This window comes from Anopheles darlingi, chromosome 3 (assembly GCF_943734745.1).
Source record: "Anopheles darlingi chromosome 3, idAnoDarlMG_H_01, whole genome shotgun sequence".
In the NCBI taxonomy this organism is placed as follows: domain Eukaryota; kingdom Metazoa; phylum Arthropoda; class Insecta; order Diptera; family Culicidae; genus Anopheles; species Anopheles darlingi.
In genome coordinates, this window is record NC_064875.1 from 65,258,124 (window position 1) to 65,276,291 (window position 18,168).

Here is an 18,168-nt window from a genome sequence, read left to right on the forward strand (position 1 = left end):
CAAACCGCAGCCAGCGCTGGTATGCGTGTGTTTCTGTGAGTGCGCTCCCTATCGGATTTTCAATTCCAAACCGAAACGTGAGCTTCATCCTAATGAACCCTTTCTCCTTGACAAAACCCATTCCATCGGATTCGTCCCACTCACAACCGAGACGATGGCTGAAAACTGTGAACAACGAAACGAGTCAAAGCAGCAGAACCACAATGAACTAAATCGCTGATGAGCTCGCCATCGAATGCAGTGGCCTCGAATCGGAGGTACAACGAGAGGAGCGCTACGGAACTCAAAAGCGGATCTAAATGAGCATAAATGATCTTGTTTCTTCTCTCCGTGGTCTTGTAATCAAGATTCCCACCCACACCATCCACTCGATGGCTCGATATAGTGCGGAATATTATGATAATTCCCCATGTGTTTAAGCGTACGTGCATCGACTACCGATGAAACATCGATGCCACAATTGCTCTACTGTATACTTTTCATTCTAGTAGACGTACACTCATCTACTCAGAATCAACATCATGGATGACGCAAATAGCAGTTGTACGATGCGTCTTACGAGTCTTACCATCTAATCGGTTCCATCCAGACCCGGATCATCGGTCTCTAATTGCATTCGCCTTTCGCCGTCAATCGTTCATCCCCGGGAACCGAGAAAGGAGCACACATCGATGCGATAACAGCACCATCGTCATCGTCTTCCAATAATTGTTATCCGATCAGGCGTGACCCATCTCATCTGGTCTTAATCCAAATGAACATTAGTATGCTTAGGGAAACTACAAATCGCATAAACCGACGGAGCGAATAAACGGACGAACGAACGACTTGGAATTCGAATGCCAGAAACCACTTGACATCGAAAGACACCGGAACTCATCCAGTGAGAGAACTGGTTTGACCTTCGCATTGGGAAGCTAGCTTGGTTTAAAAGAACTTTCACCGGCCAGGCGCGCGACCGGAGGGATGGGAATAAATATTGATTATGGATCGAACATCGGTCGGTGAACCGATCGATGGGCTTGAAACGATAACCAGCGGTAACGGATTATGGTCTTATGCCGTTCGTGAACGAGCCACCAACGTTAATGGTGGGATTAACTGAGCTAAATCGATCCGCAAACCAATCTCTGGTCACCAACGCTGGCACCCCCGGCACATCTTCATCGCATGCGCCATGACGCTGTCGCCGGATTCGGTTTGTTAAAGAAAGCTGGTTCGCTCGATTTCTTCCGGCATCGGCTGGTGCTTTCGTTTTACATTGACCGCTTGGAAAAACAGTACAGCAAACACAAAGTTATGCGACTTTCGTGTTTTCGGATTAGTAAAGAATTTCACTGTCAAACGAACACCACTCGCACAATCATTGTACTATGTTTTACTGGAAAGCAAACGAAATTTACGTTTCGACTGAAGAAAACAAATATGCAACTAATCCCAATTGTTTTCGGCATAAGCAGCTGAAGAAATTGCTTTCTGCGTAAGTTACATTTCAGTACTGCATTTGCACCATTCGGAAATGCACCAGAGCAATGGTAGCGCCAGAAGTTGATAAATTATGTGATATATTTCCAAACACCTAAGTGTTGCCCTTGTATATATGACTACGGTTTGTGAATGCTGCAAGGTTGACCACATCATGGACACAGAGCTCCAGTAAATCTCGATATCTCACGCAAATCGCTGCAATAGAGCAAATGATGGAAAATTGCAGCACAATTCAACTGTTTCAATCGTAAATATTTCAAGCTGTACTTACGACTAATAGGTTGCATCACTCTTAGGCATCTCTAGAAGGCAAAGCATTAGTTTAGAAAGTGTCGTATGATGGACCTGCTTACCAGAGTCGTAATAAGCTTGACGCACCACCGTGGCTCCTAGTCTACCGCACATATACAGCAACACTGCCGTATCCTCTGGATCACCGGCTGAAGGATGTTTCATGTTGAATTCGTTCAACATCGGAACACAGTGTTGCAGCGCTGCACGCTTCATATCAATTATTGGTGAGGTACGATTGGTGTTTGTGGCATATTCGCGACGCTTAATATCCTTCGCAATTCCTTCTGGGTTGATAGTACCGTTGGGATGGATCCAGTTCAATTTTTCTAACGCACAAAGGATTATTACCTTAAAAATAATCAAATCGAACGAACCACTGAACATTCCAACCATAGTGATATTACACCGTTATTTAACGTATTCCAAAGCACCTACCGCAGGCCAATCGCGATAGAATAACTTTTGCGTTTCCTTTGCGCAAATTTCTATTGTAACCGCATCATAATCGGAAGTATCTCGACAGCAACTCTTCGTCGTGAGGATGAGAACAGATCAGGTTAGATCAGAGGAACAACCGTATTTCCCTAAAAGTTGATTCAATACATTACCGTTACAGCAGGTGCAAGATCTTTCGGTATTCGTTGCTCACAAGCATCGTGCACTTCTCCCAGAGAGGTAGTGACACTGAAAAACTAGAATTTCAGAGAATTAATTAACCGAATAAAAATGCGTCTAATACGAATGCTACTAGCCGACTAACCACCATTGCTATAACGAGAAAAACTAGAGGCTCCATGTTACAACTGACTAAACGAGGCATCGCATTGGACTATAGTGTCAGCGCGAATGGTGCCAGCATTTTATACCGCAGACTACTTACTGCTCCGGCTCAGCTAGCATTTATTGATTCGTTACGCAACGTCGGGCAGATCGGTTGCATCATTTGTCCCGGTGTGATCTACCAGATGAAACACACGGCTGCTGGTGCTACTGTCGCCGATGCTGATGGAATTGATTAATCAGTTCTGGTGGTTCGGCCACAGATAAAAGCTCACCTTGGGTACTCAAAGAAGCAAGCAACTTTTTCAATTTCACCCACCGTATTTATCCACACCACACAGCCACACACGATGGTAACGATTCCCTGCTGCGTTAATCATAGTAAACTTCCATCCTTTGCTTTGCTCCGAAATTAATAAACTTCCGTGCCAGATACCTTTTATCAGTTGCCTAAATGAGCGGAGGACGTATCTTCCCCTAATCCATATCCTTAATATTGAACGAAAACGTTTGCTAGCTGGGTGTTTTTTACAGGCAGGGCCTACTACGAAAATCTAATCAGAGACGGAATCATTAACGAACTGCGGAAAAGTTGATAATCCCCTGACTCATTACAGCAAAGCAACCGTGATGCTGGTCCACTGTGAAGTGAAACTATCAAAGCTGCTGGCTCACCACCAATCATTACGCACTCGGGGGAGGAGCTGTTCTGCAATCGCCGGTTTTTCATTTACCAATCCCCGTTCGCTTTCCATTTGCAGGCCTGTACCTCTACATGCTCGTCGTGGAAACGTTTTCCGGAGATAATCTGCGCTTCAACATGTATGCCGCCATCGGCTGGGGTAAGTTACCAACACTTTATTTTTTCATCGAGATGGATGTCGATAGAGTATTTTGAAAAACACGCTTGGCTTGTGTGCATCAGTGAAGCGCGTTGAGGGCTTTACATTATTCTCAGAAACTTTGCGTATTTCTTCGATCTACACTGGTGGCATTTAATCTCGCCCGTTTTGGCAATAAAGTGGCTACCGACTGGGTGGATACAGTTCGGTTCAATGTCCTCATCCGAAGAAAGTTTGAGCGGGGTCAAGCATAGCCAGCATGGTTCGTAGGTCAACTTCGGCATAACTGCCCGGATGCTGCAGGGGAGAGAGAAACCCAAAACATAGACTTTTAGTTCGCGTCGGAGTGGTTATCTAACGTAGTCTTGGCTTACCGCATTGCTTTTTCTTTTATCATATCGATACAGTGATCGGCTTTTCTTTTAGCCATTGTTGATACCGAAAAACAGGGATAAAAAGCGCGCCAAAAATGGGGCCATTAATTAAAAGGTTTGACAGTTCACCTAATGTGTGCCTAGTGAGAGCGTTTTCGTTGGGGCACCTCGTGCAAATAAGCATAATCAAAATTTAATTTTAAATATACTCAAGAAAACCTTCTGATCCGTACTTAGGAAAACTATAAACAGAAAATCCGCGTGCCGAAATTGATTTAAAAAATATTCTCTTCTTTCTTCCACATATACTATCTACCTAAGTATGATGTTTAATTACTCTCTGTTGCTCTGTGTTCTCTTCTCTCGTCGAAAGGTGGTCCCGCAATTTTCGTAATTCTTTGGGCCATCGCGAAAGGAATCACCCTCTCCGGACAGGGCAAAGTTGATACGGTATGTAGAACCAACCCGTGGTACCGACCACTAGCACCACCATCGACAGTACCGAAACTCTGCCACACGCCGACCTAATATTTGAACGACATAATGGAACATTAAAAATATTGCGACGAATTTTCTACGGCGATCCGCTGGCGTTGGCGCCGGAAAAGTTTCAAATTGTTTTGATGCCATTTGCAATACTTTTTGCCGCTCGGTGACGCGCTTCGTATTGCGACGTTTTGCTTCCAATTTTTATGTTTTATCTTCATTTCCAAAAGGTCGTCCTTCTGAGCCCGGCGACCTTGGCTCTCGGATCGGCTGCTCATTTCGGTCCGAAGAGAAATGGTTGGCTCACAAATGGACGGCCTACTATTTCGTGGAGCCGACAGAATGCAAGCCAGCGCTCGCTCGAGGGGAGTTGGCTGTCCACGTGCTACTAAGATCCGAGCAAGGTTTTTTGTAGAAAGTCGCCCAAAAACCGTTAAACGACGAAACGGCGCGCCGTCCTCTGCTGCTCTGCTGTGCGGAACGAACAAAGCAAACAAATGGAAAGCTGTGAGATGCCCGAGATGGTTTCTTATCATTTTCAAGAGATTTCCCGATTCCCCTGCCTGCTCCAACAAACCCGAAACCGCTGATAACAATTGGATTGTTTTCCATTCTCGTCTCCCTACATTTTGCCACTTATCTGCCATCAGGCTGCGGCTGCGGTTGGGGCTGCTCATCTCTTGGCAACTTTCATGTCGCCGCCAGTGGTTCACCGGTTGGTACAATGGACGCAAAGAATGGAATTCCCATTTCCGCGTCGCTTCCGCTGAGTGGAAATCGAATTGCGGGAAAAACAAACAAACCACCGTCCCCTTCTCATTCCCCTTTTATGCGCCCCGTTGTCTGTTAATAGCAGGTGTAGGCGGAGCAGGCAGGCGGAGGGACACCCATCGCTCAATTAGTGGTGATTGTTTTCCTGGCTTCCAAACACCGGAGCACGTGTTCCTACTGGGCCAGCATCATGTGTAGTGGTGTTGCTCACTGTGGTTTAGATAGGGTGCCATGGGGTGGGGTTTTCACGCCCCATGAACGCCCCAGAAAGGACACAAAAAGCGTGCGCCTCGGCGAAGGACCAACTTGCCGAAGAACTCGATGTTTCCCGCTGCCAAAAGAACCATTTGCAGAGCGTGTTTGTGTGTGTGTCGTTTTGGCAAATGGACAACTTTTCCCCCGAAGCGAAAGTGCAATCGTGAGCCATTGTGTTAATGTGTTTTGGGTTTCGGGATGGAAACTCCCCTTTTATTCCCTTTTTTTCCTTTCGGTTCGCCTCTCGTTCGGTCGCAGCTCCAAATCGAGTGCTCCTGGATGCGCGAATCGGTGGTCGATTGGATCTTCCAGGGACCGGTCTGTGCGGTACTCATCATCAATCTCGTCTTTCTCATACGAATCATGTGGGTAAGTATATTGCTGCTGCGTGCTGTTGACGATTGCGATCACTCTAACTCATTCATTGTCCATCTCTCTGTCACCGGCCAGGTGCTAATCACGAAGCTACGGTCAGCGAACACGGTCGAGACACGCCAGTATCGGAAGGCATCGAAGGCGCTCCTGGTACTGATACCGCTGCTGGGCATAACGTACCTGGTCGTACTGGCCGCACCTGCCGATGGGCTCATCAGTGACATTTTCGCCATCGCGCGAGCTCTGCTCCTTAGCACGCAGGTACGTCATGGCCCTCGGTCCATTTTCTCGCGGTTCGCGCTAAGCGATAACCCAGGAAACCGATCATTTCCGATGAAAGTGTCAACCAAGAAGTCCGGAGCAGTTATCGTCATTACTTCAATTATCAGCTTTTGTCACCGTGAGCGTCACGATGCACGTAGAAGGAACAGGGTATTCCGGCCATGTTGCTGAACATTTCATCCAACTAGACTCAATCCTTGCTACCGAAGCCCGTCAATGTAACATTTCCGAAGTAATATGTAGCCCGTTCCTAAAGTACGGCGATCCTACCCGATGCAACATTGTGGTTCGACGAAACGGATATCCGGTTTCTGTGCATAAAACTCCGCCACTAGCTTAACTAGAATGGAACGACCTAGTACTGCTGCTGCATCACTCCCCTGCCGAAGCCCCGTGTGTGTGTGTGTGTGTGTGTGGAGTTCCACAGAATCCGGCCGGCAACGCGGACGCGGACAGCGGGACATGATAAATGTGGTCCCGCCAGTGGTACCAATTACGGGCGCCGATCTGGCAATTGAAATGTTACACCTGATAAGACCGTCCCACGGTGGTCAGTGGCCAGTGAAATGAATGGCTATTTTCTAAGGGTCTCTCGCACAGCGTTAATTCCAACCGCAGTCAGAGCGCGCTTTATCGCATACGATCGTGCGCACGCCCGTATGAATTATGGGTTCGTAATGGTGACGAGTGAATGCTCGCTACAAATCACTGCCACCATCGTACCGCACCAAAGTGGCCTCTAGCGAACTATCGCAGTAAAAGATATTGCATTTTCTCGCTTTTCATAAATACTAAAACCGGAGAAATCGCCGGAGCCCGGACTATGAGTCTCGCTGCATCATCGAAGTCAGCCATTACCGCATTGCCTGCCAACTGCAGCCAACTGAGTTGATGGCGACAACGATGATGAGGCCAGATGGCTGTTCGCTCGCGACAAACCAATGGCAACGGTCAACGATACCGTTCGCCTGCTGCGCCGTTACCATTCATTATTTCCCTTAATGGCGCTCGCTAGCTGGAAAACTATTTTCATTGCACACACCACGGAAAACGGTCAAGGAGCGTGGCAAACAGAGAGCGAGGGAGAAGGGTTCAACAACAGAATAATTACTCTTCAACGCAGAAGCAAAAGACAGGGGAAAAGTTAGAAAATAGTTTCCCCGCCTCGCACTCGCGGCGCCCTTAGGGGGCGGAGGGCAAAGGGGCGACGGAATGGATGCAAATGGAAATCCAGCCGGAGGACGTCGGTGCGGCGACTGCAGCAACACTCCCAACTCAACTCCTTATCAACTCATGTACCGAGTGGTACGTCGCATTGTTCTTGATCTTTTTTTTTCCTTTCCTGTTCTTCCCCCATCCACAGGGCCTGTCGGTGTCACTGTTCTACTGCTTCCTGAACTCCGAGGTCCGGCTAGCGTTGCGGCATCGTTTGGAGCGATGGCGGGACGAACGCAACATCCGACTGGGTCAAGTGCGTCAGCGAAGTCGACGGTAAGTCTGGATGTCACACCACACCGGTCACCGGTCACCGGTCACCGGGCTAGCAGGCCTATGACCCAATGTTTCTCGGTCGTCATCGCGGTCGTTTGTGTGTTCGTCGTCCTCCGGTCTGCATTATGCATTCCCCGTTAATGTTGCTGTGAAGCCAGGGCGGCATCAGGCCAAGTGTCACGGTCACGCGCCTTCTCGAGCTCCTTCGTGGTAGGCCGTCGTGGTGGCCTCTAGGCCTGTTTTGTTGAATGCACCTCAGTAACGGGAGTGTCTCATTTATGATTATGGTTTTCGCGAAACAAAGAAACAAAATGCTGGCTCCTCCGAAAGCGTTGCATCATCAGCGTGTAATGCCTTCCCTTCTGTGGATATCGGTCAGCCGAGGCCACGCGTGGCCAATGCTCACTTGCTTGTGGTGCAATAAATCATCTTAATGCTTCGGATGTTCCCGTTCCCGTCCCGGAATGGTGTTCCCGTTCCTAGTGACCGGTAGCGACCCAAGGCCATCGATCTTTCTGGTGCCCCCTCTCTCCCTTGCACCCCTCAGGGCAATTGTGTGTCGAAACGATTTGACCGAGGCACGCTAATCCCGAACTTATGGCCATTCTATGGTTCTATGGTTCCTCCTTTGGTACTGCCTACCTCTAGACCAGCCGTCTGCGCATCTGCTATTTTCCGCGATTGTGTTCCACGTCCTCCAGTGTGTATATTTTACGGGAACAGAACATTTTTGGGGGGTGGAAGGGAAAAGGCAGCTCTGGTGTAAATTCGGGAGAATGAAAACATTGCACCCCTCTCCGAGACGCCTGTCAGCGAGGGTTCAGATGTATTTTGGAGGCAAATTCATCATATCCCCTTCGGGGGGGGGGGGGGGGGGGGGGGCGTAGAGGACTTCACGGTTCTCTTCAAGGTCACGACGCCACATAAAGTGCCAGCCGCACCACCCCCATAGAATGGGTCGAATATTGCTCGAACAAAATGCCAACATTCAAAACCATGGAAAGCTGCCTGAATTCCCAGTTGGCCAGAATAATAAAAATGGCCAACAGTTTATCTTTCGGTTTCCTTGCCCCTGTCCTGCGGGGGAGGGTGGTGTCTGGCTCCTGTGAAGGCCAATTTGGATTCCCAGAAATAAAAAAAAACGGAGGCCATTCTAACTCTCTCTCTCTTGGTGGCCAATCTGTCCTAAAGCAAAAAAAAAAGCGAAGCAGAAGATGACTTCCAACGGGAGAGAAGAAATCAAATCGTTCCGCCAGTCGCAACAGTCGGCGGAAGCGCCACCGTGGTGGTGACCATTTTACAATGGAGGAGGCCCACTCTGCACTATAGCGTCGTCGACATTTATCGTCTCGATTTGAAATTGAATACCGGATATCAGGAAGCTCACGCTCACAGCACGCCCTTGCAGCGCGGCAACACAGAAATGCTTCGCTTGGCATGGTTGCTGGCCTTGGTCAATGGAGTGCAACGGTGGCCATTGTGTGACCAGGGTTTGAAATATGATCCTTTTGCGGACCGGCTTACCAGGCTGCCCGTTCCGTTGTGCCCCTCCCGATCCTGATCCAAATCGATGCTATTATCCTTAAATCATGTTTCCAATTCGAGCGCCCCAACCATCAATTGCCAATTTCCAATGCCTGGCTGTGGCGCACCCAGTCCCCAGTATAGGAGCGTTTCCAGCGTTCTCAGCGAAAGAAGTGAGGGTCAATTGGGAGGGGCGTCCGATTTTGTCGGAAGTATCCTCAGGCGGAGGGGCGCAATTTATTTCTTCGCCAACAAAGTGCCACGTTCCGTACGCTGCGCTGCGATGCACATCTCCGGGGCCTCGCGTTGCATCTACCGGAACGAGCGTGAAAAACTAGAAAAATGGAAGGGAAGCTCGGTTGCTTTAAACTCGGTTGCTCGCGGTGATCATTGCGCCTCGTTGAACTTCATCGTAAACATCAGCAACGGCGAGAACTCGCGAGCTGGTGGTCTTGGTGACACATTGAATTGGTTTTTTTTCGGATTTTCCGGAGTCCAGAAAATAAAAAAAAAATCATCCAGCGAATGTACACCACAACAGAGCGACGGCGGTTGCTATGAATCGAAGAATGCTAGTGATGCTGGGGGGTGCTTTTTCCCCACTGAATCGTTGCCATGAGATACCAAGCGGTACAGTGTTCCACCAGCTTCTCGATTCCCGTAGGATTCTCTAGTTTGTGTCGGTGTTTCTCCTGTATATAAACTTTACGCCCTGAACGCTTGAAACCCAAATTTGCAACAAAAAAAATTCAAAATACATCAACTTGGCGATCGATGACCATCTCCTGGAACCAAATGGGCACAACTCATGTCCGCCAGTGAAACTAATTTACTCCAAAGAACTGATTTATTCTATTCTATCTGTTTTCTCTCTCTCTCTCTCTCTCTCTCTCTCTCTCTCTCTCTCTCTCTTTCTCTTCTTGCTAACACGTCTCTTCCTCTGTCACTCTTTCCAATCCTGTGCTTTCCTCAATCGTTAAACGTGTTCTGCATGTGCACTTGTCTGGCCATTCCTCAACATCATTACCACCACCACCACCACCACCTAAACCTCAACTCCACGCCCGGAATTCGACGATAACGCGTCCGCGGCGGCGTCACAGCTTCACCAACTCCGGATACAATCAATCGAAAGAATGTTCGCCCCGGTCCCGGACCGAAAGCTTCCGGTAAGTTGCAACCTCGCACACCATTCCGCCGCTCCCAGTTCCTTCCGTTTTCGTATTGTAGCAGTTGGTGGTAGTAGTATTCTGCATTTCGCATTCTCCCACTTTTATTTTTGTACCTCTTCTTCTCTCTCTTTCTCTCATCTCTCTCTCCCATCTCTCTCTTTTCTATGTTGCTGAAATGATTCGCTATAGTAGCCGGCTTGCAGTTCTATATTTATCCTTCTACTATTTATCGCTGAAATACATAGAAATGGATCAACGAGTGGAACTGCATTCGCGAATCACTTACCATTAACACTGACGACAGAGCGTCGAGCTATTGAGGGCTCATCCGGCCTTTCACTGTCTCACACTTTGCTTCAAACGTTTTTCTCATTTTCAATTTACCGAGTAAGAGTAACCATCTTGAACGGCTTTCACGCGTGTGTGCTGCTTTAACATGCTGAACGTACGGCGAAAATACCGTATGTTCTGAGAGGTGGGGCAGAGTTGATAATTATGAATTTAAATATCGCCCGCCGCGTGGTGTACGTGTCCCATAAAGAACATACGTGTGTTGTCATGGTATAATAAAAGCACACCAATGCTTTCTCCGAAACACCCCCGTCTCGCTACGTTAATGCATCTTCGATCGTCGAAAGCAACGTGATGAGCACCGGAATGGAGGAAGCACCCATGTTGGGGTCGTACAAAAAGTGCTTACGGCGGGGTAATCGTTTTCGAGCCCACGATTCTTTTATTAAAAGTCATCAAAACCAAATGACAACAGTATTATCATTGCTCGGCATTTCTGTGTGGGCGCGCGCTTGCTAAAGAGAATGAAAGAGCGAATACCAAGACCCCGGCCTTCCGTAAGGAGTCACTTATGGGACATGCGTTTAGAGGAGTTTTATACCCGTCCGTCGATTCACTTTCCTATCACGAACCAGAAACAGGCGGAAAGAAGTCGTTTTAATGTGCCGATGTGGGCCACACAGTGGAGTCAGAAGATGATTTTCTCATGCTTTTATTATTTTCGCATAAGCATCTATGAACAATTTGCGCCTTTAATAAGAATTTTGCTATACGCTTCCAACCCGGGTGTGCCCTTGTAAATATCATCACAAACATTCATACACATGAATTCGAAAAACCGGTGATAGGAATTCTTTAACCATTGACATCCAGCTCCTGCCCTGTAAATAACAGAGAGAAGGAGGATTGAGCGTTAGAATAGATCACAACAATCCGTTGAATGCATTCTTATACCTTCTGTTGCTTCTGAATCACTTTCTCGGTCCCCGAAAAAGGACTCATTGCTGGAAATGTCTTCCAAGTCCATCGTTTCGTTCAAAGTAACCGATGTCGACGCCGACGTCGACGGGATTTCTATAGTCTCCTCGGTATCATCCTCCGTTATCAGGTCGCTGTACTCCATCTCCTCATCAGATACGTCCTCGTATTGTTCGTCCTCTTCCTCTTCATAACGAAAAACCTCGTAATGATCGTCCTCGAATGAATCCTCTACGTATTCCTCCTCGTATTCTTCGTCTTCAGCATACTCTGGCGTCGGGGTTCGTTCGGGAGCTGGATCATTCCGTTGGCTAGCTGTGACCGGTGTGCGACAGAGTGGACACGAGCTACGCTTTTGCCGAAAGAACCATTGGTCGACACATTCGCCGTGAAACTGGTGGCCACATCTCAGTAGCTTTTGATCGACTTTGATTCGCTCAAAGCAAATCGCGCAGTCCCTGCGGGGGAAGAGATAGAAAGTGGCGTTCATTTCTGGAAGGATATGCTTTCTTTTCAAACAATGTTACTCACATCACGCGCGCAATACTTGCTGCTCGCTGCTGCAGAGTTCCTCTAAAATAAGCGATTCTTGTTTGCGACTATAGCCACCTTGTAGAACAGATTTAATAAACACACAGCTAGCTAGATGCATAAAATGCTAGCTTGCCAAAGGTATTTCGATAATGTTTTACGCGTATTACCGTTTCTAATGAACAATGAACTAATCAATGCAGGTGGCGAATTTTGTTTATTGCTTATCATTTGAACATATTATGGTATAACACAAGTGCTTATCAACGCAAAACAATGTTCGGAATTCACATGAAAACATGGCGCCGGCTAGACTTGCATTTGACCCAATTAGCATAATTAAATAACATAGATTTAATGGGTTGCGGTTTCCCGATCGCTATATACCAATCATTCATCCTGTTTTACTATTACCTGCCGTTCGCTGAGTCGCTGGTTCAACGGTATGGGGTACACAAAACAGAAAGGGCTCTAATTAACTGCTGCTACTCCGAAATACGCACTCCCCGGAACATGCGCTAAAATAATGAATTGGGTCAGTGTATAGTATATTATTAATCTATTTAACACCGCATGGCGGCGGTGGCTTGGAAAATGGTTTACACCGCGCCGCTCAACCGCATCAACAGTCCATGGTTCTGATACTGGTGCTAGTATCGCCGGCTAACGCATCATCAGCTGTATATCCGGAATATACATCCAGTGAATCATCATCCGCCATCCATCAGGATTTAGCTCGGAACACGTGCCATTTTTCGGTGAAAGTAGGTCAACCACACAGGGAGGGGAGCCTGATCGAAGCCGATAGCGAAAACACCCGCCACCCGATCGGGACGGATAGGTGACAGAGGGAAAGTTTCCTGCAGGAGAAGAAAAGTGTCACATAAAACACGAAAGGAAGATGAAACCAAATAGTCCGATGGTTTCCTCTAGCCTCTAAATTTGCACATAGACACAAACACACCACCCTACTTAACGTTTAATCCCGCGGGTCAGGGAAAATGGATAGACAGCTTGGCCGGAATCGTGTCCGCTCTCGGGAAGTTCGAGCTAAAACAAAAAGGAATACCACTGCTACCTGCGCTACTCGTCAAGTCAATTCCGACGGCGCTCATCCATTGTGCCAGCGGTAATTGAAGTTGATCCTGACAAATTTGAATCTAAGCAAGCAAGCGGGCAACCAACGGTCGTGCTGGTGGACGATGTAAATTAGATGTCTTTTGCGCTTCTGCTCGTACCCCACTCGTGGATCTTACAGCGTTTGTGCTTTGACATGGAATTAAGATTTTAATCCACCGAGAGTTATTTACACTAATTATTTAAATGGCTACGGCTTGCCCCATCTGTCACGGTCACGGTGATATTAAATTCTAAACCGAGCACAAACATTACATCGGTGTTAGTGTTTTTCGGTTAGTTCAACTTTTTCCCCTCCGTTGGCATTCCTCATCCACGGTCGCTTTAAACTCGTAGACACGTGCTAGCTCTCGATGAGGCACCCTTCCTCATGCTGGCTCGAAAACTGTAAAATCGATCGGACCGTTCGATCTACCCTCCTCCGAAAACATTCCATGGCGCCAAACCCGTAAAATGTGAGCTCGTAAAATAAATCAAACCTCAGCGTGTACCCCGCGTGTGTCTCCAATTGGCTTATCCACTTATTGGCGTTGACCGTTGCCGTTCTCACCACCCACTGGCAACTAGCAGACGACGCAGCAGGGTTTTGCAATTGATTGGTGGTGCCACTATTATTTCTCGCGACGGCGACGATGGTGCGCGACTATTGGCACCATTGGAGGTGGTGGTGCTGGATCGAGTTGAAAATTGGTTTCCTGAGCCCCCGGAAATGAAATCAGCAACGGATCTGTCACGCAGAAGAAAAAAAATAAAAAGAACGGATAGCGTCATCAATCATCCAGTTGGGGGTTTGGTTTGTTCTTCTTCCTTGGCTCGGTCGGTCAGTCGGTCGTCGCCGTCGATTTCGTCATTTATTTTTCAATTTTGACTCGCTTGCTTTTCCTTAGCATTTCCGTAACCTTTAAAAACAGAAAGCATCAATGCCGGTTGTGGGCATATGGGTGCTTCGATTATTTCTCCGGTTCTATTCCCTCCCATTCTCATTTGGTTCTCGTTGCAGACCTCTCACGTACAACAAGCGCGAATCGTGCGCTTCGTCTGCAACGACGACCACTCTGCTCGGTCCCCACACCTACCCGAGCGCGGTCCGCGGTTCCAATGGGGCACTACACATGCAATCGATCGCACCACGTGCCATCAGCCCATTGATGCAGGTAAGCGAGACCTTCCTTCGTCTGCACACATCTGTACGAATCATTTCAGCGAAAACATTACTAGCTGCATCCAATCATTGCTTGCTCTTGACTAACGGGTTTTTTGTTGTTGTAATTTTATTGTCCCGTTTTCTTCCAGGGCCTAGACGAGAACTCCGTTTAAATCGTGCCAAGAACTGACAGGCACACAGTACGTGTATCGCCCACCGTTCGTTCATCGCAACTGCTACTACGCGGTTACTTTCTGGCGTGGCAGAGACGGCGAACAAAAGCTCCCAAAAGGCTGGGCGTGCAATCTTCATTGCAACGAAGGAGTGGAGAATCGTGGAGTACCTTAGATTATTACTAAATGTTGAATACTGCGAGATATCGCGGAGACCTACTCCAGCCACGTAACACCGCTGAGGTCCGCTTGGATTCGTGTAGATTTCGGTTTCGACACCGCTGATGGAGTAGATTGAAGCTTGAAATCGGAGCGGCCCAGGGCGGGAACAAATTGAAATTATAAATGTGCAAGCTATATAGCTAGAGGATAACTGGTGGCCCCTTCAGTGACCTTAGAGGGGCGTACCACTGTTGCTATTCGTATACTCACTGTAGTAAATTCTCTATACATACCTACGTATATTATATATATATTGTATTACATATACTGTAGTTAACGTAACGTCTAAAAAATTTCCGTTTTCTTCTTAAACAATAAAACTGAATTTATTTTACAAACCCTGCCCACTTTTGCTTCACGTGAAGGTACAGACACTCCGTCAGAAAGAACGCCATCGCTAGACCGGTACCCCAGAGGATGATCCAAACGGCGGGCTCAACGTCGACCATACTCACCGGTACGAACTTACCGCCACCTCCGGAACATTTCGGTTTCTTCGTGTACAGTTTGGCGTTTTCGCGGTACTGAATACCATGCTCGTTCAGTCGAAACAGTCTGTAAACGAAAGAGAGTAAGCCAAGTGGATAACCGGTCGGAACACTTTCTGATCTTACCCGATCTTAATGTGCTCTTTGAACGACGAATTCTTCTGAATTGCATAGTACGGATCGATCACCTGCAGGTACTGGATCTCCTGCAGACCACATTTCTCATCCTCCTGGTACGTCTCGCTGATCACCTTATACCCGACGCCCTGCTCCACATGAAACGCGTACAGACCGTGCCGGATCCGCTCGATGCCCTGATCCAGATCGAGGAATGCATCCCCACCTGTACCACCACCGTGTATCTTCTGTTCGTACAGTGCCTTGCGTGTCGGTTCCGTGGCGTGCGTAAAGTAGTACCGATTGAAGACGGTATCGTGAACGCCGAACTTGAGCCGAGAAGCCAACAAATCCTCCAGTGATCTAATCTTCGTCGAGGGACTCTGGAGCAGAGCGACAATGTTAGCCGAATAGCTGGCGTACAGGAACATAAGCACGGTAAAGATGAGCATCGTGATGGCACGGGCCGAACAGCTAAGGGGCAACATCGACGATCCTTGCTGGCACGATGCACCGTACATCATTAGGAAAATATCGCGCAGATTCGGCGACAGTGTTGCTGCGTCTGCGTTTGTCGGCGGATTAGCTGCCTCGCTACCGGTTACATGCCATTCTGCCCAGAGCGTCAGCAGGAGCAACAGAGATGAACCGACAATCACTGCAATAATGCAGGCCCAAACTTTCTTTAGGGGAAGAAACAAAACAGAATCATCTGGACAACACTGCAGAAAGGGGAAAGGCTCCCCATAAATGCTCACCGTGTCGAAGGGCAACACGAACACGTTGTCCGTGTAGGAAAGCTTCGGGGAACGGAAGATAAACTTCGAGCGCGTCTGGGACGTCATGGCCAGATACTCGATCACGGCGATCCGATCGGTGGTGAAGAAGAGCGGAGAGGACCCGAGATCGGCCGCACCGTGTACCAGCTCACCGATCATACCATCCCACAAACCGGTCGTACTGTTGTAGTAGCCCCACGTCGCGACACGCGAATAATTTACCGACGCACCGAGATACGCGGCCAGATAGTTGGTGAGAATGTAGTTTACCTTCGTAATCGTGTCGATGTGCTTATCTCTATAAAGTATCAAGGAGTTTCATCATTAGCTAGATCCCCGGTGCCATGTCCCAGAGTTTGACTCACATACCGATAGTCTGATAGATGATGAATGGTTTCCGGATTGGTGATGACCATCGAAGCCCTCAGAGTGTGGCCATGTAAATTTTGGCGCCTTACTGCCGTCACCTGCTCGATACGCAAATCTTCTCGGACCATCCGGACACCATCGACATCGGAGCGCCATCGGAGATAATCTTCGAGCAGCAGCTCAGAGTCCGGTGATACCCTGTACACTTGCACCACACGTACCGCATGGTCGCTCTCGTAAATGATCGCAAACACTTCACTACTCACAAGCACTGGACAGTGGTTCAAGACTTCCAAGTATGATGATACCTGCCACTGCTCCCAGTTTGGGGTTTCCGCTAACCGTGAGTCCACCAGTAACCAGCGAAGCTTCGTATAAAGCCGCGCGCCGGCTTCCAACAGTAATCGTTCGGAAGCGTTGCAGCTCAAATCCAACACAATCAGTGTCTGATGACTCTCGATGTCTTCATCGAGCACGGCAAACAAGGCTTCAATGGTCGCATTTCTCGATGAAGTAAACCGATAGAGATACTGGCCGGCTAGTAATCCAATTGTAGTGTACACATGGCGCCTTTGCTCTGTGTGAACGGTTGGGGAGAGAGAGAGAGAGTAGTTAATCAGCGAGACACGTTTGTTTGAGATTGAACGGGGCTCGGGAACTAATCGAATACTCTCACCTTGGGTCCAACAGTCGGTCAAAAACGTCACTTTCAACGGGTTATCGATCTGCTGCAACGCTGCTCCAATCGCACCGACCATCAGCTTCCGGTTGGTTTCGTACTGACCACCGGAAGTCAGTATAACTTGCCCCACGATGGTGAGGAGTATTAAGGCAATCGACATCACTGGACCGGTCCCGGTGGTCAGATTTATCATTCTCATCACGCCTGCACCGTGAGTATTCAAGATTTTAATCTAACCTTTGCCTCAGCTCCTGGTGTTCCAGTGCGCCTCATCAACATGGCCACATGGCCAAAGGGGGCACCACCGCGAGGACCGATATTTATAGCAGGAAATTCAATCACACTGTGCAAACACAATTAGCATACTGACGATTCCCGATGATGATTGAGAGAATCAATCGCAGGTGGCGGTGGCGGTGGCGGCGACGGCGGCGGCGTTGACGATACCTAAAACGAGAACACGGCGATTCCCCTCGATCCAAGGTGGCTGGTGCTGTCCCTTTCTGATGTGTGTTAGCAAAGTGTGCCATGTCAATCATATCACACCGCATCCCCCGTACAATCGCTGGAGCCGTTCTTCGTTGTGTTGCGCGCTGCTGTGCGGGGGAGCTCCCTACCCTGGCTCCCTGTCGACGCCGGATGCCGGAATTGTATGCGATTATTGAATTATCCTTCAAGAAATGCTACGCCAGGGCAGAGGGGGGATGAGGGAATTGCTTTCTGGACCCTTTTTCCAGTGGGCCTCGGTAAACAGCGAGAGTAGCACAGCACACAGCAGCATACATAATTTGCATATCCCACACTATTTGCACTCGTGTGAAGCTGTACAGCTGCGCTCTCTAGGGCTGCTGCTGGTGCTACTGCTGCTGCTGCTCCTGTCGGCAGGAACCGCGCTCGTTGCGGGTACCCGAGACTTTTCAATCTAACTGGGTCAGGATATTAAATCAAGCGTACACTGCCTTACCGGCTCCTAGTAGCAAGTCAATCAAGCTAAGAAAACAAAGAAACCATTCCTGCTGAATCCTCCTCATACACACGTACACGTCTGTGTGTTTCCATCTGTCGATTGGATGAGCGATATTCGACGGGGGATTTTGTTTCGTGCACGGTGCACGACTGTGTT

General features: G+C 48.3%; 3 protein-coding genes across 4 annotated transcripts in view; 1 reads left to right on the forward strand and 2 right to left on the reverse strand.

Moving 5' to 3' along the window:
- LOC125955709 (diuretic hormone receptor-like) overlaps positions 1 to 14,916 on the forward strand; it is a 27,939-nt gene extending 13,023 nt beyond the window's left edge. Inside the window, exons 8-15 of the mRNA XM_049686853.1 lie at positions 3,324 to 3,404; positions 4,152 to 4,228; positions 5,549 to 5,659; positions 5,741 to 5,926; positions 7,311 to 7,438; positions 10,066 to 10,131; positions 14,072 to 14,225; positions 14,365 to 14,916. Coding sequence (XP_049542810.1) covers positions 3,324 to 3,404; positions 4,152 to 4,228; positions 5,549 to 5,659; positions 5,741 to 5,926; positions 7,311 to 7,438; positions 10,066 to 10,131; positions 14,072 to 14,225; positions 14,365 to 14,388 — 827 coding nt within the window. The 3' untranslated portion in view covers positions 14,389 to 14,916. The remainder of the gene's footprint in view (positions 1 to 3,323; positions 3,405 to 4,151; positions 4,229 to 5,548; positions 5,660 to 5,740; positions 5,927 to 7,310; positions 7,439 to 10,065; positions 10,132 to 14,071; positions 14,226 to 14,364) is intronic.
- Positions 1,531 to 2,598, reverse strand: LOC125955322 (uncharacterized). 2 transcript variants are annotated; one of them, XM_049686439.1, is made up of 6 exons: positions 2,543 to 2,598; positions 2,391 to 2,474; positions 2,218 to 2,310; positions 1,867 to 2,130; positions 1,760 to 1,790; positions 1,531 to 1,683 (listed from the first exon to the last, which is right to left on the reverse strand). In XM_049686439.1, the coding sequence occupies exons 1-6, from the start codon at positions 2,576 to 2,578 to the stop codon at positions 1,580 to 1,582; spliced, it is 612 nt and encodes a 203-aa protein (XP_049542396.1). In that variant the 5' UTR covers positions 2,579 to 2,598; the 3' UTR covers positions 1,531 to 1,579. The 2 variants fall into 2 exon arrangements, with proteins under 2 accessions (XP_049542396.1, XP_049542397.1); XM_049686440.1 differs by having other exon boundaries at positions 1,842 to 2,130.
- A 20-nt stretch (positions 14,917 to 14,936) lies between the features above and the next one.
- On the reverse strand, positions 14,937 to 17,238 carry LOC125955710 (ionotropic receptor 75a-like). Its single transcript, XM_049686854.1, has 5 exons — positions 17,040 to 17,238; positions 16,356 to 16,940; positions 15,974 to 16,290; positions 15,225 to 15,898; positions 14,937 to 15,165 (listed from the first exon to the last, which is right to left on the reverse strand). The coding sequence occupies exons 1-5, from the start codon at positions 17,236 to 17,238 to the stop codon at positions 14,937 to 14,939; spliced, it is 2,004 nt and encodes a 667-aa protein (XP_049542811.1).
- Between the last annotated feature and the right edge of the window lie 930 nt (positions 17,239 to 18,168).

Bases quoted from the DNA above. Each gene is read 5' to 3' on its own strand.
- LOC125955322 (XM_049686439.1), bottom strand. From the start codon at position 2,578: ATGGAGCCTCTAGTTTTTCTCGTTATAGCAATGGTG. The intron at 2,475-2,542 runs GTTAGTCGGCTA...CTGAAATTCTAG, and splicing joins TTCTCGTTATAGCAATGGTG to TTTTTCAGTGTCACTACCTC. The intron at 2,131-2,217 runs GTAGGTGCTTTG...ATTATTTTTAAG, and splicing joins TCTATCGCGATTGGCCTGCG to GTAATAATCCTTTGTGCGTT.
- LOC125955710 (XM_049686854.1), bottom strand. From the start codon at position 17,238: ATGATAAATCTGACCACCGGGACCGGTCCAGTGATGTCGATTGCCTTA. The intron at 16,941-17,039 runs GTGAGAGTATTC...CCGTTCACACAG, and splicing joins GACCGACTGTTGGACCCAAG to AGCAAAGGCGCCATGTGTAC. The intron at 15,166-15,224 runs GTAAGATCAGAA...TTTCGTTTACAG, and splicing joins AAAGAGCACATTAAGATCGG to ACTGTTTCGACTGAACGAGC.